The sequence below is a fragment of the Taudactylus pleione genome, unplaced genomic scaffold (genome assembly GCF_031769625.1).
Source record: "Taudactylus pleione unplaced genomic scaffold, aTauple2 ptg000055l, whole genome shotgun sequence".
Taxonomy (NCBI): domain Eukaryota; kingdom Metazoa; phylum Chordata; class Amphibia; order Anura; family Myobatrachidae; genus Taudactylus; species Taudactylus pleione.
The window spans coordinates 13,132,517-13,156,621 of NW_028284457.1; the positions used below are offsets into that span (position 1 = coordinate 13,132,517).

At 43.9% G+C, this 24,105-nt stretch overlaps 1 protein-coding gene across 2 annotated transcripts in view; it reads right to left on the bottom strand.

The window, feature by feature from the left end:
- LOC148535178 (putative E3 ubiquitin-protein ligase HERC3) overlaps positions 1 to 24,105 on the bottom strand; it is a 97,633-nt gene that overhangs the window by 66,476 nt on the left and 7,052 nt on the right. For both annotated transcript variants that reach the window (XM_088464441.1, XM_088464442.1), the window contains 6 exons: positions 15,465 to 15,740; positions 14,262 to 14,421; positions 7,640 to 7,716; positions 5,002 to 5,223; positions 4,311 to 4,402; positions 4,080 to 4,210 (listed from right to left, as the gene is read on the bottom strand). In XM_088464441.1, coding sequence (XP_088320567.1) covers positions 4,080 to 4,210; positions 4,311 to 4,402; positions 5,002 to 5,223; positions 7,640 to 7,716; positions 14,262 to 14,421; positions 15,465 to 15,690 — 908 coding nt within the window. In that variant the 5' untranslated portion in view covers positions 15,691 to 15,740. The remainder of the gene's footprint in view (positions 1 to 4,079; positions 4,211 to 4,310; positions 4,403 to 5,001; positions 5,224 to 7,639; positions 7,717 to 14,261; positions 14,422 to 15,464; positions 15,741 to 24,105) is intronic.

Sequence of the window (24,105 nt, forward strand, 5' to 3'; positions counted from 1 at the left end):
GCACATTCTAGAAGATATTAGCTAGAATCTGATTGGTTGCTATGGCCAATGTCTCCACTTCTAAAAACCCGCACTTTAGTAAATATACCCCAGGACTAATTTTTCAGCTACTGTGATAGTCAAAAGTAACAAAGACAACATATCCATCACAAAATAGGTCTACTGAAGCTCTATAAACAAAAAGGAGTTTGGGAGTAATGTTTACTTTGACCACTTTTCCAGTATTCCAAAGCCCCTTTTGTTAGTTTTTTTTAAATACAAATCTTTATAAAACTCAGTTTCAGTTACCTTTATATAAATGTCATACTTGGTTACAAAAATTGTTAAATTGACAAATTTATGAAATGAAGTTCTCAGAACAGTGCACAAGGAATACATAACCTTCACATCACATCAGAAGTTGTTTATATGACTTAGGCCAGAGGTTCCCAAACTTTTTTGAACCACGGCACCCTAGAGTATCAGTATTGTTTTCACGGCACCCCTAAGCCAAACGTCTGTTATTGAGAAATTCATAAAAAATTTAGTAAAGTAGTAAAGTGAAGTAAATTGTGCTTACCTGTCATCCTTAGGGTCAGTTATGTGGGGATGGACAGGTTTGAGCTTCTGTTTGTCCACATATTTACATTACATTGACCATAAATAATTTGATTTGGTGCTGGACCACCAACCTGAGGCACCCCTGCAAGTGTCCTGAGGAACCCCAGTTTGGGAACCACTGTCTTATGTTGGGTACACACTGGCCGATCAATTGATCGGCCAATATATCGTGCCCCCGTCGGCCCGTGTGTACAGACGATATATGTCTGTGAACAACATCGTTCACAGACATATCGCTTTGGCTGTGCACTAGACATATCTGTCCATCGGCAAGTGGGTATGGGTGATCAGCCGATCGACCGTACACAGGGGTGCAGAGAGGATGGGGGGGGGTAGCCTACTTACCCAGGTCCGGCACAGCTCCCCATAGACAGCAGCCCAGCACACGCTGCTGTGTGCTGGGCTGCACTGGGAGGCTGTCGGAGGCTGCTAAGGCAGCAGCCTGAGCAGTCTCCTATGCCAAAGGGGGGGAGCGATCAGCGTGATCGCTCCCCGCATTGGCTGCGCGCCGGACTGAGGGGCACACAGTGCCCCCCCTCCTCAGCACCGCGACCCGAATGTTTCGAGGTTTTTTTTCGGAAGAGGCATGGCCACGCATTCCGCAATTAGGCCACGCCCCCTACCCGCTGCAGCTTGCTGAAGATGGTCGTTCAGTGTGTATGAACGACCATCATCTGCAGATATATCTGTCAGGTGTGTACACACCTTTAGACACTTCCAGCCATTATGTTTTTCAGCCACCAATGCCATATGAAAGATGCAACCTGGGTGAAGTACCAATAGAATGCATATGTGTCCCGTGGCTCTAGCAGGACAGGAGTACTAGCTAGTCACATGTAAATTCCTATATGTCTCAGATATATAATAGGTTCACATGGACATTTCTGGTCATTGGGCGGAATTCAATTGTTTACGCGGTCCGGATTTCTCGTCTAAAGTGACAGGAGATCGCGGGGCGCTATTCAATTGCTGCCGTTTTTCGCGCCCAAAGTGGTCGGGTTTAGCCGCGTAAAGTAGCTACCCCCAACCAAAGTGGTGGGCGGGACCGCGAAAAGTGATGTTTGGGGCGCCCAAACAGGTCACTTTTCGCACATTTCAGCTCACACCCCGCTGGGGCTGCGAGATGAAATGGAGCGCTGGCAGCTGATCGCGCCCGACAGGAGCAACAATTGAATAGCTCCGTCGGGTGCGAAGGGGGGTAGAAACAATTTAATTCCGCCCATTATGTTGAGTTGCAGGACTTACTGTATGTTTAATTTTGTTACATTGGGGACCCAATTAGTGCACTTATATGATGATCACGCACACACACACAGACAGTGATTGTATAACCAATTCATCCACATCGATCAAAACTGATGTTCCATTGGCCCCATTACAAGGAGTGATTTGCTAAATTTGGACATTAGAGCTGGTGCAAATATGAGAACATTTAATGTACAATACATTTCATAGTAATATCAAAAGTTTAAAAATGTCCCTCTGCACAATTATTTCTACTTAAAAGTAACAAAGCTATAAATTATAGCAGTGGTTTCCAAACTGGGTCGCTGTGGCACCCTGGGGTATCGCATGGCACCTGCAAGGGTGCCACGATTTGGTTGTAAAGTACCTATTCAAATTTTTTATGGTCCTTGTGACAGTGCTGACGGCTGTCGACCATAACATTTGTGCACATACATTAGCGCAACCCTGTCCATCACCAAATAACTGAACCTAAAGGAATACGGGCAAGCACAATTTACTTAATTTGAGAATTTCAGTAAAATATATTAACTTTTAGCTGATGGCACCCATGACTCAAGTAAGTTTGGGAATCACTGAATTATAGTTTTCTTCTGCATGCAATAAGCAGGGATTGCCTTACTGATCAAAAAGAAAGAAAGAAATATTGATAGGATGGAAGATCTCTCCTCCCGCTAAAATGTCAGGTGACAGCTCAACAGCTAAAGAGAAAAGTATACAGAGCTTGCTCACTGCATGCTGCCACTGCTCTGTGACAGTCTGTCAAGATCCCTTACTTAAGTGAATAACTAAATTAGCAGCAATATATAAAACTATACAGCTACAGTCTCATCAGGGTGAGCCTGCATGTAAGACTAGTCTGTGTGTGCTAAATAAATCGTGATATCACTCAAGCGGAGGTGCTGAGAGGAGGAAGCGGGTACAAATTACATGGGCCCAGGCTTGTTGGAGGGGCCCGGTGGGGGCTTGGGTCTGACGCCGCCCTTCCTTCCTCTTATCTATCAGCAGCCCAGCACACGCTGCTGTGTGCTGGGCTGCATTGGAAGACCAGGGAGGTAAGCAGCAGCAGTATCATCGCCCCTGCCTGTGAAGGGTAGCAATCACACTGATTGCACATCGGGCTGAGGGGCTCACGGCGCCCCCCTCCTTAGTGAAGCCGCGCTGCAAATAGTGCTTTTTCTAAGGGGGCAAGGTCATGCCTCCCGCGATTAGGCCACCCCCCCCAGATAGTAATGGGGCTCCGTGCTGGCTGTCTACAGCCCTGCACTAAAGTTTTCACACAACACCACTGCAACCTTTTCATGCAAAGAAAATGTCAAATATTTAGCATTTTTAATTATTGTTCTTTAAAAAAAACTGGGCATACTTGCTGGATTCACTCTGATGCCTGCATGTAGCAGCCAGGCTATTACACTTTCCTCCTAATGTTTCCCAAAGTAGCATTTACACAACTCGGCTTGATATAAGAAAACTTTAAAATGTTCCCATTGTGCCTGCTACAGTATAATTTCAACAACAATTTAATCATCCTTAACCTTGAGAATCGTTAACAAAATGAAGACAGTATAAAACAGTAGGCCTGTCTAACAGTAATCACATTTAAGCTTTGTAACTTTATGTAGTCAGCAGTCTGCTGTCTTATAAGAAATGGGGGCCCTTCACTGTCATGTAGAGGCGATTTTATGGAGTAGCAGCAATTCTGAAATATTAGGTAAATGTACTGTAAAAACGAGTGACCAAATCATTCTGACCAGTAATTTACCTCACAAGTTTACAAAGTTGAACACTACCATATAACAAATCCAATTTAACATTATGGCAAAATTAATGTAGATATTTTGCAAATGCGTAAATGTAATAACTGCTAGAACGGCAGCCGCAATAAAATTCAACAAAATAATCCTATCATGTGCTTTCCTGGGATGTACAGCTTTCCATGGCTCGCCGCAAAATGTACCCAAACCATAAAATGGCTGGTGTTTGAGTGCATGTGGATAGGCCAAACTGAAAAATAAGTTTTATGCATTTGCCAAAACAAGCCAAAAAAACAACAACCTGTATTTCACACAAAGGTACATACTATGATTCAGAGCTATATCAATCACTCTAATACATTACTCTGTTAAATACTGCATTAAGTGAGCAAGTAATGCGTATTTACCTAGATCTAATTATATTTATCATTGCTAAAGACTTTCCTGTCAAAGGATTGTGATTGAATTTTGTAATCTCACCTTCCACACGCAATCTGAGAGACTTCACTGCCCATTAGTTCCAGTACCCGCCTAGGATTTATCTCATTATGAAGTGAATCATGTCCCAGCTGCCCGCAGGCCCCAGCTCCAAATGTAAAAAGTCCTCCATTCTGTAAGAAGCAACTGGGGCATTAAAATGTTATTCAGAACAACTGGTCAGCCAGGTTAGATTGGATTCTGCAGAGTAGATGGTCGGCTTCCATTAATTACCTTTGTCAGGACAGCTGTATGCTCTTCCCCACAGCTGATGTACACAACTTTCTGGCTGCGTAATGGTTTCACATGACATGGAGAAACTCGGACTGCGAAAGTAATAGAGTAAGGTATTTAGTGCACATGATGTACCTGCGTCACTCCATACTTAGGGCATCGCTTACAATGGGTAAGGGTGTAAACTGTCTCCTGGGACACCAGTTTTTAGATAGATCAGGTAATTAATAAAAGGATGTTGGGCAATTAGTGTCGTCAGCAGTGCACAATCACTGTGTACATGTTATCCAGTGGCTTACTGCATCACAACCCATAGCAGCAGTCACATATCAAATCTAAGTTTTATAGGAAGAAATGGTCAAGTACAAATATCCTATTGTGGGTTGCTATAACCACGCATTCCTTCCCATAATTGCCTGTTAATGTAAGCAAATGGAGCAACAAAGAAGTGCTTACCGCCAGCCTACACTATCCACAATCTGCCCTGTGGAATGCAATGTCAAACCCAGCATTTATGACACAGGGTAAGGATTTCTAAGTTACTAACTTTGCGTGTATGTATGTATGTAAACTAGATAATAAACAAATGCTCAGAAGTGATCTATTTATTAATATATACTGAGGAGTTACAAGCATGGCCTATAACAAGAATCTAGTTCTTCCCAGTAACAGCCATCACACTATACTCTACCTTGTTCGTCATTCAAGCCAAGCTGTCCCGAGCTGTTCTTTCCCCAGCCAAATACAGCCCCTGAGAGGGACAAGACAAAGCTGTGGTAACCTCCTGCAGTGACCTGAGCCAGTGGTATCCCCTCCAAGGCTTTCACCCGCTGGGGGCCAGACTGACAGGGTAATCCTTGGCCAAGACCCAACTGTCCATGACTATTCTGTCCCCATGTAAACAACTGGCCATCTGAAATTAGGACAATGAAATAAAGTGGTCAGACACGAACAGTCATCAAATCCAATATAACCAAATTGTCAAAGAGACCATTTCTCTAGCAGGAATATAAAGTGAAAGAATTCATCATTCCTTGAATAACGATTGTAAAGGTCACCTAAAGGTAACACCAGCCCTGGAACTAGCAGCAAGACATCAGAAGTGTTTTGATTGCTTAGCAAACGGTGAATTCAGCTACCAATCTCACCTTCTTTAAACAATCTGAGACCTCATAATATGTAGCACATATTGGTTAATTGCACCTTTAAGTCAATAGTCACATAAAATTCTCTCTCTTTAAGGGCCTATCCACTAGGCGACCTGAAAAACTGAACATCTAGCGTTCAGACCTTCAGGTCGTCGAGGTTGCGGTGCCCGCATTGAACGGCGTTCACTGAACGTCATTCACTGCATGAGCCCGACCTCCTATCTCGGAACAGGAGTCAGCATAATTCCACATGAAGTAAATGTGGAATATCCAGAACTCCAAAGGCATTAGGATTGTGTTATGTCCAGTTCAGGTGTTGCCTCAATCAGTGCCTGGTAAGGCAGCTGATTACAGACACCTGTGGGAAGCTGGTTTAAGAACTGCAGAGACACTGGGGAAACTGAGCCGGACGGTGAAATAGTCGCCCAGCTTATAGGCCCAGGGCTGACTAGTGTTAGGATTCCTGGGCCGAGTCCACTGAAGAAATATTGCTGTATTGGAATAGTTTATTTTTAACAATTAACAAAATGCAAAGTGAATGAACAGAAGAGAAATCTAAATCAAATCAATATTTGGTGTAACCACCCTTTGCCTTCAAAAACAGCATCAATTCTAGGTACACTTGCACACAGTTTTTGAAGGAACTCAGCAGGGAGGTTGTTCCAAATATCTTGGGAGAACTAACCACAGAATGCTCAAATCCTTCTGTCTCTTCATGTAATCCCAGATAGACACGATGATGTTGAGATCAGGGCTCTAAGGGGGCCATATCATCACTTCCAAGACTCCTTGTTCTTCTTTACATTGATAGTTCTTAATGACATTGGCTGTATGTTTGGGGTCGTTATCCTGCTGCAGAATAAATTTGGAGCTAATCCGATGCCTCCCTGATTGTATTGCATGATGGATAAGTACCTGGTGGAATTTCTCAGCATTGAGGACACCATTAATCCTGACCAATTCACCAACTCCATTTGCTGAAATTCAGCCCCAAACTTGCAAGGAACCTCCATCAAATTCACTGTTGCCTGCAGACACTCATTATTGTACCACTCTCCAGCCCTTCGGCGAACAAGCTGCCTTCCATTACAGCCAAATATTTAAAAGTTCCTATGTTTTCGTGCATTGTCGAGTCGAGTTTCCACGTCGAAGGTAATGCTTTTTGGCCACAATTCTTCCATGAATACCACTTCTGGCCAAACTTCTCCGAACAGTAGGGATGTGCATTTCATCTGAAGTTTCCTTTGGGCGACCACTGCGTCTACGGTCTTCAACACTGCCCGTTTCTTTGTGCATCTTCAAGAGAGCTTGAACAGCACATCTTGAAATCCCAGTCTGCTTTGAAATCTTTGCCTCGGAGAGACCTTGTTGATGCAGTATAACCACCTTGTGTATTGTTGCTGTGCTCAGTCTTGCCATGGTGTTTGACCTATGGCATGAAACCTCAACTCTGTAGCAGAGTTTGGCTGTTCCTCACCCAGTTTTAAGGCCTACACAGCTTTCTCAGTTGCAGTTAATGACTGTTTCAACCTACATATGAAAATGATGATCTTTATCACCTGTTTGGCATGATTGTCTATAATCTTACAAAATCAATGACTTTGTGCAAGTGTACCTAGAAGAATAGATGCTGTTTAGAAAGCAAAGGGTGGTCACACCAAATATTGATTCGATTTAGATTTCTCTTCTGTTCATTCACTTTGCATTTTGCTATTTGATAAAAATAAACTATTAGAAATATTTCTATTTTTGAAAACATTCTTACTTTATAAAAGTTTCCGCTCCAGCCTAATACTTTTGCACAGATATATATATATATATACATATATATACATATATATACACATACATACATACACACACACAATGCAGGTGAGCAGCACTCCCTTCCAAATATAATACCAATAGCCGGTGCCCTCCTAGGTATCCATAGTCCGGATCCAACATATAGTAAAGGGTCGCAGGCGGCACTCGGAAATAAATGCCAGTACACAGCTGGTTACTTGATGTTTAAGTAACCAGCTGTGTACTGGCATTTATTTCCGAGTGCGGCCTGCGACCCTTTACTATATATATATATATATATATATATATATATATATATATATATATATATATATATATATATATATATATATATTTTACACATACATACACACACAATATTGCTTGTATTCCTACCATCTGAAAGAGCCAAACAGTGTTGGTTGCCACAGGCAATCTGCAATATTTTCTGTTGATTTAACTTCTTAATTAACCTGTGAAAAGAATAATGGTATTATACTGTAGCACAAACATTAAGCTACAACATTCTAGAACAGCTAAAAGTGACATGTAAGAATTTCACAGACCAAATTACCCTGTGGATAAATTTTGAAAGGGATTTATCAACAGGAATTTACAGAAAGTAGATCAAAATTGTAGATGCCAGCCATTAAGAAACGGAATGAGCTTTGTCCCAATTTCAGCATGAACACCAAATGAAATGGTGTCAGTCAGTGTTCTGTGTCCATGCTCGCTCTCAGTCCCCCCTTAGCCCAGCATTGGGGGCAGCGACCAGGAACGTTGTACAAAACCGGTATGCCAAGCCCGCAGACTTCCCGGACCTGGCAGAGGGGTTTCAACTGCCAGGCGGAGTAAGCTTCAGCTTACACAGACTGGCCAAGGGCAACATCCATCCATCCTGAGCAGCATCTATGGACGCTGCACTAGGATCACAGATGCATGCAGGAGTTGTCTATTTCCTACAGGCACCTCCTGCTGCATTTGCATTTTACTTGGACAGGATTACACAGCCGCTTCCCTGTGGCTGTGCAATAACATCGGAATCAGGCCCAACATTTTTTCCTACATTAACATTGATTTAGTCTTTTCCTCCAACTAAAGTAACGACAGCTTCATTACCACTGTCACATTTAACCATTGGTCACTATGCTCATAATCTGGTTTTCAGACATAGGTTTTTCCTTTAGTTGTGACTTCTGCATCCCACTGTGTCCCCCTCTTCTGTACCTGTGTCACTGAGAACATAGGCCCTCATTCAGAGCCGTCCGCTCTGAGCAGAGCGCACGCTCTGAATGAGGGCCGCCCTCCATAAAAATGGAGCGTCCTCCTGGACGCTCGTATAGCTGTGGGTCACCACCCACAGCCTATACGAGCGTGCAGTTTGATGGCCGCGATGGTCGTGACCATCGCGACCATCGAAACTGCGAGCCGAAGCCTGCGGTTGAGGTTTTCAACCGCAAGCCCCGGAGTGATTTTGGCTCTATCAGAGCCAAAATCACTCCCACTGACATCACTAGTGATGTCAGTGGGCCGGCTTCTGACGGGAGGCGTTCCCGTGGGAACGCCCCCGTCAGGGAGGCACGCCCCCGGCACGCCCACCAAACGGGGCGTGCTGTCAATCAACATCGACAGCACGCCCCCTTTGATCAGACACAACGAGCGAAGGAAAGTCCTTCGCTCGTCGCGTCTGGCGCATGCGCACGACGGAGCTCCCGCCGTCGTGCGCATGCGCAGAGCACAACATCGACCCACTTGCGAGCGGACAGCCGCTTGCGAGTGGGTCTGAATCAGGCCCATAGACAGCATTTTCTCTCCCCATTACGGATTAACAGCCTGCAGTAATTATAGGCCCATGTTTATCTCTTCTACTCACTTCTAGCATTTCTTATTCTTCAGCGCTCAGACTTATCCCCCCCCCCCCAAAGTATATCCCCTCAGGCCACAGTGGCTCACCCTAAAATAGCCACTTTTAACGCATTCTCTTTAAACACTATGTAAACATGAGAAAAATGAAGCACTCTACTTACAGCCCTGCAGAGACAGAGCCCAGAACGCTCTTCTTTTTTTTTTTTTAAACAGTAGAACAACATCAGGGCAGATGCCAAAAAAATGAACTTCCACAGTTTCCAACTATTCACACCAGTCGCTCACTGAAGGACTAGGGAACAGATAGACTATACTATAAGCCAGCTCTTATCCTTTCATGCTAACGTGGTTTTTTTGAGGGTGTGGAAGGAATGGTAAAAATAGGATTTTGGTATTTACCAGTAAAATCCCTTTCTCCCATTCCACAGGGGACACTGCAGAACAAGACACTGGTGTATAGACGGGTGGAGCTGGCACTTTACATCTTTAAGTGTGAGTGACTCCTCCCCCTCCATCCCCCAGAAGCCCCAGTTCCCCTGTGGAATCGGAGAAAGGGATTTTACTGGTAATTACTAAAATCCTATTTTTACCACTCCTTTCACACCCTCCCAAAACCACATTAGCATGAAGTGTTAGTACAAGATTAAAGCATGGCATTAGGAGAGCATGCTGGTTCTTGTAGTGCCATTAGGAGGACTTAGGGGTGACTCCAAGATAAGCTGGCTCTCAATTCAGGTATATTTGTATGTGCCATTATCATGTGGCCTTATATTGGGCAATTATTACCCAAATTGGATATAGTTATCAGTTTTGGGGATGAGTTTGGTGTGCGGTGCCCCTTGGGGTTGGTGTGGCTGGGCTGCTCTGGTGAGGCAAACATTAACACCTTATTTAGCACTTTCACACTTTCTAATATATTTTTTTCTATTTTATTGTGTATATATATTTTTCTTAGCATTTTAATTACACCTTTCACTTATTAACACATAGTTTTTGCTTTAATCTTGTACTAACACTTTAGTCTCTCACTGGTGTGCTTCGCTGGGGTGGCTGGCTATCGCCGGCTTTTTTGGGGTTCTGCACCCCAGATTCTGACCATGTGATAGGGACCTCCGGTATCAGAGACGCCGTGACGCGGCCCGGAGGCTTAGCCATATATTTGCAAATATAAGCAACTGAGATCTCTGAATTATCTACCACTATGTAGTTTTTCAAATCTTATTGTTGATTTCAATCAGTGTGCTGGGGGATTACTTTTTGTTGTTTCCTGTGTTCAACATTGCCCATATCCTCATGCAGGTAGAGTACCAATAGGTTCCGTAGGTCGACTGAGACCGTACGTCTTACAACCTGTAGACTGGAGCAGCATCAGTAAAACCCTCGCCCTTTGTTAAAAACTAGGAGAGTTGTTAGTGGAGACATATCAAGGTACCGCAGTCTGAAGCGTAAAGCTAGAATTCTTCATGTGCTCTCATGGGAGGCGGAGAAGATCTTAGTCTAAAGCAACTGGCTCAGGGGGGAGACCAGACCATACAGCGTGGTATTGGGATGGATACACACATACTCCACACTGCATAATGGAGACCCTCCCCGAAGGATGGACAGAGATATACTATAATAAATGTGTGGAGAGGACAGAGCAAGCTATCACAATGTGGAAAACTTCATTTAACACATGGCCCCCCCGACAGGGGCTGTGCGGTCACTCTAAGAGACCACAATCTTAAAAACACAAAGAATTCTCCCAATACTCACGAGGGAAGAGAAGGAAACCATAGGAAAAACTGAACTGGGTCAGGGGAGTGACCTGACTAGATACATCAAGTAACTGAAGTGTGCTCCAGTGGAGATGTACATATCTATATATATATATATATATATATATATATATATATATATATATATATATATATATATAATTATATATATATAATACACATATACCAAACAACATCGAACAATCTATGTGTTAGGGGAAAGAGTCCAATCATTCCAGTAGAAACATAATGCTGTATTTTACTCACTAAAGGTATAAGCATTGTTATACCAACAGTAAATATAGTCAAACCTTTGGAATAACATGTAGAGTACTAGTCTGCGACTAGGCATGGGGTAGCACAGACGCAGCTTCTATAGTAAGCTGTGGCGTGTTCCTCTCTGAGCTACTGCCAGGGTGCCTGGGACCCGGGCACCCACTCTAGAACAGCGGAGGCAGGTCTCTCCTGATGCCTCCGTGAAAAAGACTAACAGATGAAGCACTCTGTCAGCCTGTCCTCAATGCTGTGGGAAGCTATGAAAATAAAGTTAAAATAAAAATGACTAAGAGTGGGCTGAGCTCAGCCCCAAGTGACCGACTCTCTCAGGCACAATTCTAAAACTGGAGCTGCTGGGGAAGGAGTCACTCACACTTAAAGATCTCAAGTGCCAGCTCCACTCGTCCACCAGTCTATACCCCTGTATCTCATTCTCCAGTGTTCCCTGGTGGATGAAGGAGAAATTTGCACCATCTACTCACATATTTATGCTTTCTACCATCTATTTCCCCAATACTGATCACATGAGCTCCTAGAAAACTTCCTGTTTTTCTGGGGAGATCAGGGAAAGCATCCTGATAGAGGGAAAAGACTAAGGCCCTCATTCAGAGCCGTACGCTCTGAGCAGAGCGCACGCTCTGAATGAGGGCCGCCCTCCATAAAAATGGAGCGTCCTCCTGGACGCTCGTATAGCTGTGGGTCACCACCCACAGCCTATACGAGCGTGCAGTTTGAAAGGAAAGTCCTTTGCTCAGCCGCTTGCGAGTGGGTCTGAATCAGGCCCAAACTTGGCAAACAGATTATTGGACACCAATAGTGGTCCTCTTAGCTTTCCTACATAGTACTGTGGCTCAAGTGCACCTTGTATGAATGGCAAACAATGGACATTTTGTGTGTTCAACATCCAGTTTAAAAAAAAAAAAAAAAAAATTGTACTGCTTTCTATGACCTAATACACCCTCCTCAGTCATTTCAATGCTGCTCTTGTAAGGAAGGACCTTCTGGAAAGGGAACTACTTATTCGGGCCATACCATCTTCTAATTGACACTGGAACTGCAAAGAGTATCCACTAAATTATGGACAGTGACCACATGGGAAGCACATACAGATAGAACAGTGGGTGACATCACATAGCCAGGCAGCACAATTTCTCCATGCACAATGCTTACATTACAACACTGAACCATTGATATGTTTTATTTGCAATATCATGATTGTGATTATTATGCCATGTGCAATATCCAACTGCAATTATATGTTCTCATATCTTTGTGCTCAACCTTGTTTAAAATACAAAATCTAAAATAAAATGTTAAAGGAGTATATAAATAACACAATTATACACAGGTTGGTTGTTGTGGATTTATGAATCCCATTTGCTCCAAATTTTCAAAGACAGCTTTTGTAACATTGGAAAACCTTAGGCTACACCAGGCATGTCAAACTCAAAATACCAGCCGGGCCGAATATTCAAGGTCAAATGGAGCGTACACACGGTCAGATTTGTCAGACTTGTCAGATTTGTCAGATGAACGATTAAACGATCTGAACGATTTGAACGATTTTACCAAAGTTTTGAACGATTTGAACGATTTGAACGATTGAACGATTTTTGACTGCATTAAAATGAATGGAATCGTCCAAGTCTGACTGCAAACCCATCAGATGTCAGATATCGTTATCTGACAAACGGGAACGCGCATCGTTGATCGTCCATCGTTCAGGCATGTCAGATATGAACGATTTTCCTTCAGATATGAACGACTGAACGATTTTTAAATCGTTATCGTCCATATCTGAAGAAAAAATCTGATCGTGTGTATGCACCATTAATGGTGCATACACACGATCAGATTTTTTCTTCAGATATGGACGATAACGATTTAAAAATCGTTCAGTCGTTCATATCTGATGAAAAATCGTTCATATCTGACATGCCTGAACGATGGACGATCAACGATGCGCGTTCCCGTTTGTCAGATAACGATATCTGACATCTGATGGGTTTGCAGTCAGACTTGGACGATTCCATTCATTTTAATGCAGGTAAAAATCGTTCAATCGTTCAAATCGTCCAAATCGTTCAAAACTTTGGTCAAATCGTCCAAATCGTTTAGTCGTTCATCTGACAAATCTGACAAGTCTGACAAATCTGACCGTGTGTACGCTCCATAAGAGTGCGTGAGTCGCAACAAAAAAAAAAAAAAAAGAAAAAAAAAGTCTTATATGCAATTTTGAAAGGTTTGTTGTTAATAAAAACCATTTCAGTGCCCCCTTTAGTAGTGCCCCTTATGCAATTCCCCCCTGTATTAGAGCCCCTTATGCAATGTCCCCTGAATTTGTGCCCATTATGCAGTGCTCCAGCAATGCCCCTTATGTTATGCCCCCAGTAATGTCCCTAGTAGTGTCCCTTATGCAGTGCCCCCAGTAATGCCCTTTATGCAGAGCCTGTAGTAATGCCCCTAGAAATGCCCCTTATGCAGTGCCCCCAGTAATGCCCCTGATGTAGAGCCCCCAGTAATGCCCCTAATGCAGAGCCCCCAGTAATGCCCCTAATGCAGAGCCCGTTATGTTGTGCCCCCTCCCAGTATAGAACTGACCCCACTCACCTGTGCACTACTTACACTTCTTCACAATGGCTGCTGGGCACTGCTCCAGCCCACGCAGTCATCGCTCCCACCATCCTTTGTAGACGATGCCGCTGACTGGATCAGCGGCAGGCTACTCTCATCGCAGGAGACGTGAGTGATGTCACAACGTCACCTGCATCACTGGAAACACTGGCCTCTGAAGCGATCAGTGTTGCCAGCTTTAAGAGAGGTAAACACTGCCCGAACAGAGCGGAGCTCTGATCTTGGCATGGGTGTGGGACGCATAATATATATAAGTGGGCCCACACTGTCGGGCCTCAAAAAAAAATGTTTATGCAGGCCGCATGTTTGACATGCCTGGGCTAGAAGGTTTATTTTCCCAGAATTCACGCTATTAAGAGACATGCATATACAGAATTAGGCATTATATGGTATTGGTAACTATGGATCCAGAGTTTCCCCTTAGGAACCTTTGTTATAAATTGCTAATTAATATGTTTTATAACCCTTCTTTCTTCTGTTCATACCTTGGTACTGGAATGGACTGTTCGGTGGTGGACAGGCCCAGCTGTCCTTCACTCCCAGCGCCCCATGAGAAGAGCTGACCTTGGTTATTGAGTGCCACACTATGGGACTGTCCACATGCCACATGAATGATGTGTTGATCAGACAAAGCATTTACAGGACCTGAAAAAATACAATGGCTATTTCAGTCTGTGCAGAACAGAGAGTCTTCATCTTTTTTCTCCATCCTGCATTTAACATCTTAAGTAATGTCAATAAAAGCAAAATACTGCTATGAGAACAATCATTATTAGGTGCTGCCTGCAACAATTCATAAACCTGGTAGTAGAAATACAGAAGTTTGTATCTCTGCACTCTATTCATATGTAATATTTACAACCCTGTATCACAAACTTGTTAGTAAACTGACACATATGGCATGATGAAGAGATAGAGGCTAATGCATGTGCGACTGCAATTCTTTTGTATTCGGAGCTATGATAATACGCAAATGCTAGTCTCAGCCTTCTACTTTAGTGAGCACTGGACAGTGCAAGCCCCGAGATGACCACTTTCAATGTCTGAACAGTGCAAATCAGTCAGTGGACTCAAAGATTCCATGATCAGTGCACCAATGCTATGACCAGCGACATTGATAACACCCTATGGCTGACGCAGGGTCTCCTTCTGAACTTCCTATAACCATGGCCTTTGTGGCTGCGGCTATGCACACCCGTGATACTCGCAACTGACATACCCATAGGTGCCCTTTTTTGTGAGCACTTCAAGCCGTTTCCCAGTCACCTCCCAGGAACAACCATGGTTTTGTGCCAGCAGCTCAAATGGAAGCGATCGTGTACGCAACAGCGATCTCTGCATACACTCCGTTGTATGCGTGCTCCGTAGGGATTTCCAGAACTTCTTGCACATGCGCAGTAGCAGATAATCGCTCAACTGCACAAACATCGACAATGGGTCTACCTCTGAATCAGTCACCTGGTTAACAGAGGACCAGGACCTGTAATATGTAACTAAATGGTAAGCAACTAGGTCCATTACCTACCCACACGATTTGTAAAATTTAATCCAGATAGAGTTTTAATCCCCTATTTATCACCCAAACTACTCTTACAATGACTATAGAAATGATAATTATACTATACATACATGTGGGCAAAGTGAAACTATTAACATCTTGAGAGCATAAACGGAATAACTGAGAATACCTGGCGCCCCATTCTCACGTTCATGGCCGAGTTGTCCTGCACTGTTGTAGCCACAGCTATAAACCTGGCCGTCTTCCAGCAGGAACACAGAATGGTTCTCCCCGCAGGCCACCTCCTTGATACACTTAGCCAGGCAGAATGTAGATGTGCTGGGTTTGGGGATAATGGTTATGGATCCATGATTGAAGCCAAGTTGTCCAAAAGCAGAGTATCCCCAGCATAACATGGCTTAGCCCCTCAGCAAGTCATATAGCTCCAGTATACCTGAAATATACACTAAACAGAATGGAGGGTTATCATTATTTCATGTTATCAATGACTGTACATAGTCACACCACACAACTGAAAGGACAGATATAACATGAGAAACAAAGAAAACATTATCTGGCTGATAAGTAGCATATAGGAGGTTTACAGTAAGTAGTAGTAGTGTCAAAACATCAACACAAATGGTTCTGAAGAGCAATAGGCTAATTGAAAAAAATGTTTATTGTTAGTAAATTATTCACTGGAAGAAAAATGTGTAAACAAAAAAAAAAAAAGTAATGTGAACAAACTGAAGGTATCGATCTGCATTTTGTGTGCATGGATAAAGAGGTACAGGGGTGGAAGCTCTACAGTGTCTAGATAGATAGCAAATAAGTGGACTCCAGATGGTCGACATGCAAATGGTCGACAGGGTCTAAAGGTCAAAGCGTAGTTATTCATAATTTTTCATTATTTTTAGGGTTAAGGTTGGATATAGACATGCTGCAAATAATTTTAATCAACTGAAGCTGCTTGTGCATCTATTCGCATTTCTTAGCAAATAATACGCATTTGAAGGTAAAAAGTTGCATGAAAAGACGCTCAGCGCTATGGTGTGACCAGAAGGACTGTTTAACGCAGAAGGAAGTAAGATGTATGTGGACACATCTGTACTGCATCTAAATACTGTAGATCTTTTAATCAACACCTGAATAAAGCACATACAGGATTTAACATTGTATGAACAAATATGGACAACCCTAGTTAAATTGCAAGTTTCACTGAATTTGTCAGCTAACAAACCCTCTGCAGGGTACATAGTCAGATATGACCTAGTTCTGCATATCTTAATGCACCTAGATGTGTCCTCATACACTACTACCACAGTCACGCCAAACAGCCCTTCTCAGCGCTCCAGGTCCCGTGCGACTCGTCTCGCGTCGAGCATCTTTTTCGCTAGCATGCGCATCTTAGCTATAAACTAATGCCAGAAAACCGCTTTAATGAATGCACTAATTGATTTCATATCCTCCACTTGTATATCTGTGTGTGACTGAGTCTGAATCTGTACAACGGAACTTGGCAGGGATGGACTGAGGCTGCTAAGCAGCCCTTGCAGGCCACCTGCATTGCCTCTGCACATGCGCTAAATGGAGCGTGGACATGCCTCACGGGACATGACGTGGGTCACGGAGGTGTGGCCCCACTGCACGCCCCCAGCGAGCAGAGTGCCGGTAGGTGGAACTGCTCGGCCGGGGTTTGCAGCCGCACCGGCCCATCTGGCTATTGGCATTTGCCAGAAGTGCAGTCCGGCCCTGGAACTTGGTGTGGAACAAAGCGGGCAATGCATCGTAGCACTTCGTGCACTGCCACAATAAGCGTTTCTCATCTGCCGAGAGATATATAGTATGTCATAATACACAGAGACACTCCTTCCATTTGTCATAATACAGAGACATTGCTTTTACACTGTATATTTATGTTTATTGCAGTTCCTCATTTAAACAAGACTTTAAGCAAAATTATCTAGAAAGACAGATTTGCAGAAAGCATCATAGTTGGCATTAGCACATAGCAGATGCAGTAGGCACAGGGAGTTATTGGGAGAGCAGCTTAGGAATGTATTATTACCATGAATGGCATACCTACTGTACTGGGTAAAAACATTTTACTCTTTTTTTTTTTACCAAAATCCATGATGAACCTAATGGAATCACTTTGATATCCTTAGGACAAATTTACAGAAAAAGAATCTCTCACTATTACAATCTACAGGAAGGACTACACAAAAGTGCTGTCTGCTCAGGGCACCTGAGAACAGAAGGTAGCCGTCACTGCAAGGGAAATCCCAACTAGGAACTTGCTGTTTGGCAGATGCATGTGGGTGTTTCTAATGGGTAGAGCTCACCATATATGGTGACAAATGATGCAGCCACTTGTGTTCTCTAGGTAGTTAGTTATCTACAGATACAGGGAAAGATGCAGATACTGTAACTAAGGTTGTCATTTTAGAATGATTTATATGAACACTAAAACCTTTTAAATCACAGGCGAATAGTTCTAAAGGGCCACTTCAATTAGTGTTGCTCTACGGCTGAACATCTTGCAATATTTTCTATTACTGTAGGCAGAACGTCGCTAGTTTTCCTGCAAACCTCTATGGAGTGTAAGGAAAAAACTAGCGATGTTGCTGGCCACTGTGTAGTCCTGGAACGGCGCATCACGCCCAAGCCGCTAACCGAATCTTACGTTTTTGTAAGTCAGTTAAAAATTGGATTTAGAAACCATAATTAGATGCATTTATAAACAGGGAAAAAGTTTGAGATATGTATACTTTTTATATTTGGTCACCAGCATTAACACATAACAGTAGTAAGATTCACATCATGTGCATAACGGCAGAGATCCTTAATGCTCCGAGCTACATACCTGTATGTATATTTATATATGAAGAAACATACATGTTTATGAGAAAGAGTGCACCACAAAAGCACATTATATACACTCAGGCACTGAAAAGAAAAGGGAGTATTTCCATGTTATGTTTTTGCAGGACTGTTTGTTTATGGGTAGAAAAAAATAATAATAATGAAAGTAAAAGCACCTGAAGTAAGGACTATAATTTAGCCCTTCCAAACAGAATGCATTGTGTACATCTCCTACGTGATTACAGTATATATATATAGCTTTCTATGCAGTTATACACTTGACTGTCCGAAAGAACTGGCATGATTTAATTACCATGTTACTTTACAAAGAGAAACGAAAAAAAATCAATGCGTAAATTTGCATTACTGCACTGATTACCTTCTAGCCATTAACCTTCATTATGATGTGATTGCTATGATATTCTTAAAAGCACAATATAAATAAAAACAGGTAAAAGTAAAAAAAAAAAATGTCCATTCACTATTGGACTATAAATATATCCAATCCCCTTTCCCAATGTAGTTATTAGGGGAAAGTCGCCCTAAGGGTCCACTGCCGTCACCTGCATTATATTCACAAACAAGGTGCCTTGTCAGCATGGCTAGGCAAGAGAATCAAATTCCATAATCTATAGTGGCCAGCTGACTGGACAGGAAACAAGGTCTATCCAATCAGTTGCCACATACACGCACAGCTCATTTCCGCTACTTGAATAACAGACGCACAAACACACGGGGGATGCAGTTTATAGACCGTCGGACTAAATGCCGCTGGTCTATATCCCGACACAAGGAGCCTGATGGGGGACTTCAGATAGGCGTCAAAATACCGACACTTATCTGAATCCCAACGCCGTCACGCTGAAGGACGACATCCCGAACAAGGTAAGTCCGGGGCATCTTTAGCGTTAGCCGCGGGGGTAGGGTTAGGTTTAGGTTAGGGGGGGGGGGGGAAGCTAGGGTTAGGCACCCATAGGGGGGTTGGGTTAAGGCATCCCCCCCTGGGAGGGTTAAGGTGCCTACATGCTTAGAAATATTTTACATGATTTGTCCAATCCGACGCATCGTGACGACAAATCGTGTAAAATATGCCCAAACCGTGAGTGTCCACTCATGATGCAAGTCAGGATCTGACAATCTCAGTCACGATGCACTGGAATAGTTAGGAGGCACTATAGATTGTTTGTCACATTGGACAGTTTTTAACACCAAATCGTGCCCACGACTGCCGGGGAGAGTTCAAGGGGAAATCGGACACAATGTCAGGTCGTGACCACATCACCAAGTGTGTAAGCACCTTCAGGCTAAACAGCCGACGTTATTACACACACACACACACTTCCTGAACAGCCCCAATTAAAAAAAGGTTCAGAATGGAGAAATTAAAAGGTGGAGAGAATTAAAAGGCCCCCCATACCGAACACGTTCTGTCTAGAAAAAGGCCATAGTAGCAACGAGGTGTAATGTCCAGCACTACGGCGCCATGTACAGATGTGTCCTCACTTGTCTTTGCTGCAGTCGCATCAAACATCCCCTCTTGAAAAAGCCTGGTCCAGTAAGACTCTGCTAGCACCGGGTGTCTCTTTTACATCTTTTTAGCAGAAAATGGGTCTAAGTCACAATGTGATGCAACTAAGACGCACCAGGAGAACGTGCTGATTAATTTGATATGTGTCACGTGTATATCCATGCGAAACGCTACGGTGCAGCGGCCACAGATTTTTTTCCACGCCAAATTCAGTTTACAGTCTCGGTAGCACACAGATACATAAGTGTCACATATAAAATTAATCATCACAGTCAACTGGTGCGTCCTAGTCACAACGCTTTTGGGTCGTTCCATGCCAAATCATCACAAAAAAAGTAACTTTTCAACCCGACCATCTCAGATTTTCATGAAATTTGGTGGGATGGTAAATGGTATAAAGTAACTTTCACATGTAAAATTTTATCCCTCAGTAATACACGGTGTTCATGCAACAGTGTTGCAAACATGACAAAAGTGTAAAATTTATGCTTGCAAGGTCAACTAAAACAAATCATAACTTTGGCCCTCATTCAGAGCCGTATGCTCTGAGCAGAGCGCACACTCTGAATGAGGGCCGGCCTCCATGAAAATGGAGCGTCCTTCTCTATCAGAGCCAAAATCACTCCCACTGACATCACTAGTGATGTCAGTGGGCCGGCTTCTGACGGGAGGCGTTCCCGTGGGAACTCCCCCGTCAGGGAGGCACGCCCCCGGCACGCCTACCAAAGGGGGCGTGCTGTCAATCAACATTGACAGCACGCCCCCTTTGATCGGACACAACGAGCGAAGGACTTTCCTTCGCTCGTCGCGTCTGGTGCATGCGCACGACGGAGCTCCCTCCGTCGTGCGCATGCTCAGTCCAGAACATCGACCCACTTGCGAGCGGACAGCCGCTCGCGAGTGGGTCTGAATCAGGCCCTTTGTTTCTAATTGTGGTAGAACTTTCTTGTTTTGAAGCTAAGGGACCATAGTTTTCATAAAAAAATAGTTTTATATTTAAATATTGACTTCTACATTTCAATGTCACATGTGACATTTGACATTGAATAGCTAAAACATTTTTTGTACATAGAGTATGTTATACACTTAAATACAATCTCTCTTTGGGATAAGTTTAATTTTGGGAAGCCTTTGGAAACTGGAGTAAAAAAAAATATATATTAATTACAGATGTTGAACCCTTCTTGCACTAACCATGCAACTGGCAAGTTCAGACTTGTCTTGTAATGACTCTCTCTAGGGATGGCCATCGGTGGTTTTCCATCAATGGTCACCATCGATAGTGCAATACCAATCTATGGTGAACCATCTATGGTTTGCACCACTCGTTGGCCACTGCTGCTGGGCGCCTAGCAAGCTGCAGGCTAATAAAAAAAACAGGGGGCAAGGCTTTGGGGTGGGGATTAGTGTCCAGCTAAGCTCTGTGTCGTGATCAGAAAAAAAAACCATCGGGTTCCACTTTGCCATCGATGGCAGAAAACAATTGGCTCTCTGCCATCGATGGCAAAACCATTGACAATCGGTACTAAACCATTGATATTTGTAAACTATTGATGGTCGATGGCCATCCCTACTGTGTTCTTCTCAGTCTGGCTGCAGCTTCTGCATCGAGAATTAGTGATACATGGGACTAATGCTGCATACATCCTGGGTGATTTTTCGGAACGATATATACGATAACGATATCCTTCAACGATAAATAGTTCATTTTTAAGCAGTGAACGACCAACGATGCGTGTTCCCACATGAACGATAACTATATCTATGGTCGACCGTACATGCAGGCCAATGGACGATTTTGTCAAGATTTGCCTGTAAAGAGATGACTTCACTGAAATATCTATCATAGATATCTATCAGTGTGTACACCCAAAATCGTTTGACCTGCACAACAGAAAGTTGGAGAGAAATCTATCAGCGATATCTTTGGTTGTGCAGGTTGTACCGTGTGGTTGCATCGTAAGCGTTTATCTAATACAGTTTATCAGTGAATAGTGGTAGTTTGGTCAAGAGCATGACAAATGGATAAAAGGGGGTATCCACTTAGCGATTTTTTTGAACGATCAAATGATCATTATCGTTCGATTGTTTGCAAAAGTGTCTAAAAGGACCAGCGATGCGTGTGCCCACTGGTCGTTTAGACATCTATGATGTCTCCAACATGCTGGTCAACCTGACGATATCGTCAGGTTCAGCATGTTTCCAGATGATTGATGACCCTGCACTGAACGTCTGCTCGTTCGGTGCAGGCTCATCACACAACTGACAAACGACTGCACAATTACAATGTCGTAATCGTACAGTCGTTTTCAGATCTGGTAGTGGATACCCCCCTTAAGAAGTACATTAGGACTCAGTGCTGCAACCCATTTGATATTAAAGGACACAGCAGCAGTAGAAAACAATTATCAGGCACAGGTTAGAACATATCCTTTTTTTTTTAGAACTTCTGCAATTTTACAGCTTTTCTTTTGCAATAGTTTTCTTCTTTCATTATTTTCCTCTTGATAGGTGATGCTCCCACACTGCTTAAACTTTCATTTAATGACTACAAAGGCGATTTAGTCCTGTATGTTGCCACTTCTGTGTCACTTTCCTCATCAATTCATATGATCACTATTGACATGTGGCAGTATTTTAATCATCCATGGTAGCACTTTCCTTAATTGTTTTCTACTGCTATGTCTTTTAATATCAAATGGCTTGCAGCACTGTCCTAATGTACTTCTTATCCATTTGTCATGCTCCTTGTCAAACTACCACTATTCACTGATAAACTGTATTAGATAAACCAGAGGTTCCCAAATGCGGTCCCCAAGGCACCCCAACAGATCAGGTTTTAGAGATATCCATGGATGAGCACAAGTGGTTAAATCAAACTGACTGAGGTACTATTTAAGTCACCTATGGACTGAGGCCCTGATTCAGAGCCGGACACTCTGACAGAGCGCTCGCTCTGAATCAGGGCCGTCCCTCCTCCTTTTTGGAGCGGCCTCCTGACCGCTCACATAGCTGTGGGTGACCACCCACAGCAATAGCGAGCGGCCAAAATGATGGTCGCGATGGTCAAGACCATTGCGACCATCGGGCTTGCGACGAGACCCTTGCGGTAGGGTCTCACTGCCGCAAGCCCTGGAGTACTTTTGGCTCTATCAGAGCCAAAAGCACTCCCACTGACATCACTAGTGATGTCAGTGGGGCCGGCCCCAGACGGTAGGCGTTCCCATGGGAACGCCTCCGTCTGGGCAGCCACGCCCACCAAAGGGGGCGTGCTGTCAATCACCATCGACAGCACGCCCCCTTTGGTGCAAGACCCATAACGACAGCTTGGCCGTCGTTATTCGGGTCTCGCGCATGCACACGACGGAGCCGCCTCCGTCGTGCGCATGCGCACTTGGGCAACATCGACCCGCTTGCGAGCGCTCAGCGCTCGCGAGCGGGTCTGAATCAGGCCCTGAGTTTGGGAACCTCTGAGATAAAAACTGTCTTAAGACACACTGCACGATACCCATGAACAATATTAACAATATCGTTGAACGATATATCGCTCATATCGTCCAGTGTGTATGTACTCACCGATGAATGATAAACGCTCCCGCAGGTCGTTAACGGTATCCCCAGCCGGCTGTACATGCAGCTCAATCTGGGGATATCATTTGCGATGCCATGCTGCCGAATGCAGCATGGCCCCGCTCCCCTCGCCGTCATTTCCAGCACACTTACTGATACTGGCACCCCCACCGGGACCGCCGCTGCCAATGGCACACACTGCACACATCGTAGAGTGTGTATGCTGCTCCAGTCCCTTGTATCATACATACCCACTCTCCCGAAACAGCCTGGAGCCTCCCGAAAATCAGATGGCATTCCCGGCCCTTTGGAAAAGCAAAAAAATTTCCCGGCTAGCTGCCTATCCCCACGGAACACCCCCCCCCCCCCCACAAACCCCCACAGCGGGGAGAGCGATGACGCGACTTGCGCTGTATTGTGCCATGCGCCCCTCCCGCGCTATGCCGACCTGGCTGCCATCTCCCGGATGCAAGCAAGTGTCTTGTATCAATAGTTCTCAATGCAGAAGCTGCAGCCACACTGAGCATTGCAAACCATCAACGGTTCACCATAGATCATTCTTGCCGACATTCTGGCTGCCTATTCCAGGAGGGAGCAGCCAGGTCGACATAGCAGGGGGGCGTCCCCCATCCCTGGTGATCGAGTGGAGAAGGTGCAGGAGCTGCCCTTGGAACAAGGTGTGGAATGCTTAAAAGCCTTAAAATATGAATCTAGGAGATATAGTGCTTCCTGGGAATTGCAATAGGAAAAGGGCCACAGTACCTACACCACTGACACTACCCACAAGCATACACTATGGTACATTTAGTCTACCAGTCTGTCTTTGGAGTGTGGGAGTAAACCCACACAAACAAAGGAAAACACACAA